At 37.7% G+C, this 8833-nt stretch overlaps 1 protein-coding gene across 1 annotated transcript; it reads right to left on the reverse strand.

Annotated features, from left to right (window-relative positions):
• Positions 1–835: 835 nt before the first annotated feature.
• LOC149957616 (dynein light chain-like) lies at positions 836–5929 on the reverse strand. Its single transcript, XM_090164856.1, has 2 exons — positions 5864–5929; positions 836–1177 (listed from the first exon to the last, which is right to left on the reverse strand). Exons 1-2 carry the CDS (start codon positions 5901–5903, stop codon positions 897–899), a joined length of 321 nt encoding a protein of 106 aa, XP_090020982.1. The 5' UTR covers positions 5904–5929; the 3' UTR covers positions 836–896.
• Between the last annotated feature and the right edge of the window lie 2904 nt (positions 5930–8833).

Consider the following 8833-nt stretch of genomic DNA (forward strand, 5'->3'; position numbering starts at 1 on the left):
AGCTGATAATTATTTATTTTTTATTCAAGTAATACTCCGGCGATGTTAAGAATTGCCCTTTAATGCAGGTTTGAGGTCGGACAATTGCCATAATACCCAAAATCAAACTTGGGTTAAAAGCCAAAATCCGTGGTCCGAGTTTTTAAATGAGTCCTTAAATATTAAATGGAAATTATGTCAATAAAATCAATGATCGGAGCTTTTTGATTTGAAAAATATTTGGAACATTCAGTATTATTATAAAATTGAAAAATCCAAATATCAAAATTCCGAAATGTCTATTTTCATCGAGGGGTAAGACAGTCCCAGATAATCTGTACACCGAGCTCGTGAATTTAGCACTGTTAAAGGTACATATTTTCAAGAGTTCGAGAGTTCCATTTAGCACTGTCAAAGGTACGGCAGTGTACACCGAGTTCGCAGAGTGTCTTACCCCTTGATTTTCATAGGATTTATAAGGAAAATCTGAAAAAAGCTTAATAATGGAAAAAATCCTCAATCCCCAATTTCGCCTCCCAAAGGAATTAATTTCAAAAGAAAATCTCGGATTTTTAAACGGTTCCCAAACTTTCAATTAGTATAATAGGTAACTGACAATTTATAAAAATATTCCCCCCCATATATACCACGGGCGCCCTTATGGGTAACTTTGAAAAAGGCGATCTTGACCTTCCAATTATAGCGACCTTTATTAAATGATGATTTTGAGCTTGAAAATGCTGATCTAAAGCTTCAATTTAAAATAGTGATCTTCATCTTCAATATGTTTATCACGAAATATACATAAAAATTTTAGAATAAACCAATTGTTTTTTACAAATTACATATTTAATAATCTTTTTTTCTCTTTTTCAATACAGAATTTAATCACAACTTTCGTAAAACACGTTTTTCTTTTATGAGTTTTTGAAAATAAGAATCGGGCGGTCATTGACGAAGAGATAAAGGAACAGTTCTCCGTCAGGAAGGGGCAGGACTTCTCCGTAATCTCTGCCGACGATGCACTGCCATCCGCTTCCGTAAACGCGATTCATTTCGCTTTTTATGCAATCTCCAATCGCCTTGTCCATCTGGTGGCAAACGCTGGCTCTAATGGCCAGGCTGATCGCTTCGTTCTTCATTCGATTCGGCATGAACATATCCACGCTCTTGATACGATATGCAACGGAAGCCAAGTCTATTGAAAAAATGCTTTTTTTAAATGTTGAAGTCTTACCATTTGTGGGACAATATAATTCATCGGAAATTTGGGATACATTGAGTCAAATTTAGAGGTAGCGCAATGAGCTTCAAAATTCCCTAGATCTTAGCATTGATTTTTAAATTTTATGAATATTTTGCGAATTAGTTATAGGTTTGGCTACTCTATCTAAAAATCAACTAATCCATGTTCCCTAATATGGCGTTAAATTAGTTGGATTCCAACTGCTTTGTGTAGTATTACTGTGCGGACACTTTCTCATATTTAAAGCAATACCATACGTAAACAAGAAGTTTCAAACCATATAAATTAGCGATTTATTAAACTACTTGTAGTATTCAGTTTAGATAAAGTAGCAATAACGGTAACTAGCTGCCAAATTATTTATAAATATTAAAAATTACTTTTTGTTTTAATGCTACGATATAGGGCTCTACCTCTAAAGCTTGCTACACTTATCCCAATTTAATTGGAAGAAATCTAAGAAATAAATAAAAAGGGACCTCCCTAAGGTAAAGGCGAGGGGTCGGACATTTGGCCAAATCCCGTACAAAATTAGGAAAAAATCCACAAATCCAAAATCCAAGAATTTTCCTACCATAGACTTTGTATGACAAATCCACAATAAAAAATCCTGGATTTTTAAAAAATCCAAAATCCCGTACACAAAACAGGCAAATGTCCGACCCCTCGGGCGTACCAAAGAGAAAATATTAATAGTGGCGTACCTAGGGGCTGTTCACAAATTACGTAACGCAGAAAAACCCACTTTTTGGACTCCCCCCTCCCCCTCGTAACAAAGAGTAACAAATGGAAAGACCCCTCTTCTTAAATTACGTAACAAATATCGAACCCCCCCCTTAAATTATTATAGTACGTAACAACTAATATGCTGGTAATAAAGTACAATAAGATCAGGTACTAAATTTTATTGTTTGTAATTATCATTTGAAATTACAACTGTATTTTTACGCAACACTTTATACCCATGGGTATGAAATTCTTTTAAACGTGAGTAAACCAATGAAAATACAAATGTTTTTAATAATTGTGACTGTTTCTGAAAATGGAGAAAATTTTATTTTACGATATTAAAAATAAGATGTGTTACGTAACATTTCAGTAAACCCTCCCTTCCCCCAAGTAACATTTCGTAATGCTTGCCAAAACCCCCCTCCCCCCTACCACGTTACGTAATTTGTGAACAGCCCCCTAGAGGGAAGCTAGTAACCCCTCTAGTACCGAAATTACATTAAATTATTTTAACAGTTATTTGGCCCTTGTTTACAAGAGGCATCTGTGGCTTATTCAATAAATTTCTTGGAGCGTTACCGAAGCATAACCATACATTTAAATATAAGGGTGCGTTTTTGGTGTCTAACAAACTAAGGTTGATTGGAAGTCCGTATTTCGTTTATGCAATGTAATTGTTTAAATAATTAAATATTTATTAGTTCTTATGCCACTGCTGAGGGTGGCATTACTACTATGAGAACATCTCACTCAAACGTTCCAATCGGCCGGTGGTGAAAAGGGCCCACAATTATGTTTTTTATTATTATTTTATAAAAATCGCAATCTTTTGGAAATTCTTTTTTCTGATGGAGGCTCAAAATAAGATATAGCAAGAACCCATAGACGTACTAAGAAAACGTAATCATAGCTTTAGCCCGTCGTGGAGCCTCCTAATCTATATTTTCAAAATAAGCCCCGCCTTTTTATATTTTCCGCCTGTAACCGAAAAAATAAACTAACTTAAAACCAACTCTAATTTCGCTTAATAGAGGACACTTAAAGCCAACTTAGAGCCAACTTGAAACTTAATAACGACAACTTGAAACCAACTTAAAAATAATATGTAATTTTCTGTATATGTAAGGGTTCGCGCCTTCTTCTTAGAAGTAACAATAGTGGAAGAAGACTCAATAGCTCCGCCTCTTTAAAAAAATCGATTAGGAGGCGATCCAGCCAAATTTCCTTTCCTCTGTTCTTGGTACGTCTATGGGTTCTTGATATAGTGTAAGTATGCTCTGGAGAATACCTAGACAAGCGCGTATCGATGAATTCATTTCGAGTGACGTTTAAACTCTACATCACCCTTTCTGATCGAAAACCCAATGACTTTTTCCAACTCCTCCCTTTTATTACACCATAATTTACACAAGTGACAAAGTGAAGATTATATTGTCTATATACTAAACTAGAGCATAGCGCTGCCGATAAGGCGGCGTTGGAGTCGCCTATATTTTCTTTGGTGCAGAATTGTAATCCCGAAGTCGAAAAAGATTTTCCACGTAACTTTACTTTTTTCTTACAAAAACATTTTGGATTTATTTTTAAAATTTTCAAAAGGGGGATACGTTTTTACCCCTTCGCACGGTCGCCGCCACTGGTTGATTTTCGCCAAACGCGGTGACCCAAATCAAATCGGCTCTATGCTCTAGACTAATCTTTTTAAGCATAATATCTTTAAGTCTGTTATTTCGAACCTATTCTCAGTTGATAAATTTCGAACAGAAAACCATGATGCGATAACACGTATTAGAGAGTTTAAGTAACCCATTTGTATACGTAAACGCGAACGTCTACGCCAGATCCGAAAAATGTACCTGACATTGGGAACGTCGGGAACACAGGAATCCGGCATTTGAAAAAGCAGACGACGAGTAAAACTAACAACAAAGGCCATTTTTCTTAACTAGTTCGGTGCATATGGCATGGTGGCCTTCCCACCATTTTTATCAATGTTAGAAAGATCTTGGTAAAGTGGCCTCATTAGTATCTTATTTGAAACATAGATGAAGCCGTATTTCCTTTCACTAGACGTAAAAAAATTGACACAATATTTGCTAAACGAAATTTTAAACCACAAATTGGGCCACAAGTCGGGATGACAATGGGTTGCTGAAGTTCTCTATTACCAAAATTCAGGAATTCATACATGAACTTGGAATGTTTATCCCACCATATCCCCTACGGTAAGATGTCGTTCTATCAGTTCGATGGCGCCAATGCAATTTGTGATGCTTTTTGGATATTTAGAAGTTTCAATACTTTCGACTTCACTGACATATTAGGCCTAGTCAACTCTCAGACCATATTTTGAAGCAGACGATTTCGTGTATTTGGTAGTCGAGTTTTAAGCTAATGAAACGCGCCAGAAAATTACGAATGTAGGGTATTAGCGTAGAGACTTTAATGGTATTTTCAAAAGTAAATAGGGGGAGAAAGTCTGGCACTTGGGTCCAACCGCACGACGTCTTTTTCGAGGGGTAAAATTTTTGGACTTCCGAAATGACACAAAGGTATCGGTTGTACTCCGCCACGATGAAAAATAGTTCTCTATAAAATACGTGAATATTAAACTTTTGCTTTCGAAAATTTGGTTAATTTAGTTCCTAAATAAAGTAGATATATGATAGAAACATAAAATGCGACATTTTAAAAATAATAACACGACTTTTGAAAAGAAATAAACCGTAGCTAGAATAACGCTCACTTAAATCGTGGAGAGTGTGGCGCCATCTAAGAGCAGAGCTCGGGACTAATTGGTAAATCTACGATGCTAAGGCCTAACAAATTGCAAGTTTAACTGAAATAATAGCTATAGCTACGAGATTTTTGGTTTATTTTACAATTTATATAGTAATTATTAATTAAAATCAACCGTTATCGAAGGAAATAATGGTCAGCATTTGACAGAGAGACTATTTGAAATCGCGAGGCGGTGACATGGTTCCCAGTGCATAAAATTCAAAATTTTCATCTTGAGCGCGGACCGGAATACCAAAAATGCACTACTTCGCGCGTATTGTGCTATCCTTATTGGTTATAAATATCACGTGATCACTAGCGCTTTAAAAAGGGTATCAAGCATGGTGGAAGGTAAAATCTCAGTCTGTAGGCAGTGATAGACTTTCTCCCCCTATTTACTTTTGGTATTTTATTATGCGTATTAGAGGGCTATGCTGAATACAATTGAAACTAAAAAAGTTAATATTTCCATTTTATTATAATTTTCCACTGTTTATGTTTCCTCCATGATAGTTGCGACGTCCAGATTTAGTTATTTTTCATTAATTTGACTTTAGCAGGCGATAGATTATCGGCGAGATCTTGGAGGAAAGTGGCACCTAGGAGCAACAAACACAAGGAGAACGCAGCTAGCCTTTAAACACGCTAACGAAGGGTTGTGTACGAATTTCATTGGACGAGCGTCACGAGCCTTTACGCTGAACGTTTTACGGGGGGGGGGGAGCCAATTTCCGAATTTTCCCCATCCGACGGCAGCAGGCGCTAAAGCGTCTAGCCAATGAAAAATGTACACAAGAAAATCCACGACTTTTGACGAGTTGCGTTCTCCTTGTGTGGGGTGTTGTGTTTGTTGCTACCAGGTGGCACCGTGGCGAAACCTAGACTCGGATTTAACAGGAAATAAAATTATTTTTAACGTGCCAAAAATACGCGCACGATAAAAAATGATCTAAAAATAAGCGGAATGATTTTAGGCAGTGACCAAATGAAGCATTACAGTAGCGAACGTCCGAGACAGTTGGTAAAACACTTCTGATAAAGCCCGTTTGAGCTAGTGGAACTTTTTATTAGTAGCGTACTTACATTCAATACAATTATTTGGATTAAAATAAACAAAATAGAACTTACAACGACGATGATTCTTGTCAGTGGTCTCTAAGTGAGACATTTACTCGCAAGCTGGCTAATGGATGAAGTAAAATAAGTTTTTTTAGAAAGCTCTGGCTCTGTAAGACTGAAATTCTTAGCAGCTAAAATTCCGAGCACTTGTCAGTAGACTAAACCCGGGAAAATAGAGTAGATAAACAGCAAGAACAGAATCTTAACATAGATCTGCCACCTACTTTTTCTCGATATTGCCACCAGGTAGCCTACTTTATCTTCGTTGCATTGAAAACAGCTTCGTGGTTTTTGGGGCGAGTGTACTAAACCTTTCTCTCTTTATGTATACCCTGCAGGGAATCAAGAGTATGCAACTTTATTGGCAAATATTCTGGTCTCTTTGAACTAGGGTTGGTGGTTTTCGTAGTTCAGAACTCAAAGTGGATACAAAAAATCGCCGAAATTTCGATTTCGCAAACTCGACCAATTTTTTTAAACTCAGGAAACAGAGAATGGAGTAACTAGTTCGGAACAACGTGTCTAAGGCCTTGGGTTGACACCAACTTGTCACAAAAACAAAACAAAAAGTCGAAGAGGTAAAAAAGACCAACAGCGTTTGGGGAAACTAAAACATATTTATTTAATAAATGGAACTTATACGCGGTATTTCGGTCGATAGGCCTTCAGGGCGAAGTTATAAGTTAAGACTACCTTTTTTTGTTAGACACAAATCGGTGTCGAACCAAGGGGAAAAACCGAAGAGGGAAGGCAAATACTAAAAAGGGGAAGGCAAAAAGAACCATTAAATGCTTGCAAATAAAACTCCAAACCAGCGACCAAAAAACCACGCCGCCGGAATGACCGCACTCGAATAACCTAACAGGAAAAACGAACTACCTAAAAACAATCTTATCATTTAAACCGGAGGGAAACTAAGTAGCCAAATTAAAAATTAGACGATTTACTTGATGGGAATATTAGTTGCACGCAAGACGCGGATGGAGACGTCATTGGTGGTATGCGTGTTGTTAAAGTGATCCTTGATGTAGTTCTTAGCTGCAGACTTTGTACTATCGTTGAGATGTACTTTGAATCTATCAGCGAGCTACCTCTGACTCTCACCAATGTAAAGAATATCGCAGACCTTGCAGCTGAGAGCGTAGATTAGATTGGCAGTCGTGCAGCTGAAAGAACCCTAAATGGTGAAATCACACCTAGGACCACGGACGGTTTGGTCAGACGACACAAACGCGCAAATGGTGCACCGGGGACGATTGCATTCTTTAGTACCCTCAGCAGGAGTTTCAGTAAAAATATTGTTCGTGTCGGGGTTCAGTTGTAGAAGGCGGTATTGTGTCCGAATGACAGTCTTGATCCGACACATTTTAGGATGGTACGTTAGATCTACAGATGGCCTCTCATTGGTAGACTTCTTTGGGTTGATGGCAAGGGCCTCATTCCGGGAGACAGTGGACACCCTGTTAAGGGCTGACTGGAAGACAGTATCAGAGAAACCCTTCGCCGAGAAAGAGTCCCGCATCTTGGCAGCCCTTTTATTAAAGTCGTCATCTGAAGAGAAAATTCTACGTAAACGGAGAAACTGGGAATAAGGAATGGCATTAGTGGTGTGTCGATGATGGGAAAAAGTTGACTAAAGATAAGATAGTGAATCAGTTGGCTCGCGATACAACGTGGTTGAAACGCCATCAACAAAACCCGAATTAGTTAAATCCAAGGAGTCAATTGTAGTTTCAGAGATATCAACAGTGAATTTCAGAGCAGGATGTATGGTACAATAGGCAGTAAGGAACGCGTCAAGGTCATGACGACTACAATTAGTTCTGCCCCTGCACCCTGCCCCTGCCCCGAACATACACTAATCAGAAGGAACTGTCAAACCCGGTACAGTCTTTAGATAGGCATGGGCCAATTGCATCAAAATCCACCATTTACCCGGAAATGAATGCCTCATCAGTGAAATAATACAATCTGAAAGTTTTCCTTACCTAATTTCTCATATCTGCCACCACAGCAACAGTTAGCGAACATAGCGCTACTGATGTTAAAACAAGGTGTAACTCCTTTAATAGATGATTTTTTTAATGTAGAATATACTCCCTTTAAGGAGATAATAATGTTTGTGAAAATTATAAATCAAGAATGTACTTGAGACGAGTATTAGCGTTGCTCGTGATCTAGGTACAAACACAAGGAGAGCCCAACCCGTCAAAAGTCGTGCATTTCCTTGTGTACAGTATTCATTGGTTAGACGCTTTAGCGCCTGCTGCCGTCGGATGGGGAAATTTCGTAAATTGTCTTTTCCCCGCCCGGAAAACGTTCAGCGTAAAGGCTCGTCCTTGTGTTTGTGGATCCTAGCTCGTGACGGGGAAAATAAACCAACCATAGTACCAGCTAATCTTCTCCACATACTATAAATAAATAAGCAGAACAAACTTGTATACACAAAACCTTTTTCTATTCGCATTATACAACTACCCCACAATTTATTCTTTCGATTTGTAGATTTTTCAAAATTGCAGTGGTATTTTTTAAAATACACGAATTTGTGTTTAGGATTTTGTGTAATTTGTGGGTTTTAAAATTACCAAGTCACTGCTAGATTTTTTCGTGGATTTTTGTTTTTTCTTTTTCGCTGAGACTTAAGGATTTTTCTAAATGTCCGACCCCTTCGTTAATTTAACCAAATTAAATCAGAGGCTGTTCACAAAATACGTTACGGGGGGTGCAGTGTTACTAAATTTTATACCTTATAGTCCTTTACTAAATGTTATACCTTTTAGTCCTTTACTAAATGTTATACCTTATAGCCCTTACTAAATGTTGTTCCTTATAGTCCTTTACTAAATGTTATTCCTTATCAGTAGCGGCGCTAAAGGTGGGCTGAAGTGGGCTTTAGCCCCCCTGCATTTCTGAGAGGGGCCACATATTTATATTAAAAGGGCCACATATTTCAATTTATGAATTTTCTTTATCTAT

This window comes from Leiobunum rupestre, chromosome 2, assembly GCF_980474605.1.
Source record: "Leiobunum rupestre chromosome 2, qqLeiRupe1.1.hap1, whole genome shotgun sequence".
NCBI lineage: Eukaryota > Metazoa > Arthropoda > Arachnida > Opiliones > Sclerosomatidae > Leiobunum > Leiobunum rupestre.

Coding starts and splice junctions, on each gene's coding strand:
- LOC149957616 (XM_090164856.1), bottom strand. CDS start 5,903: ATGTCTCACTTAGAGACCACTGACAAGAATCATCGTCGTT. Junction 1,178..5,863: donor TGACAAGAATCATCGTCGTT/GTAAGTTCTATT, acceptor TTTTTTCAATAG/ACTTGGCTTCCGTTGCATAT.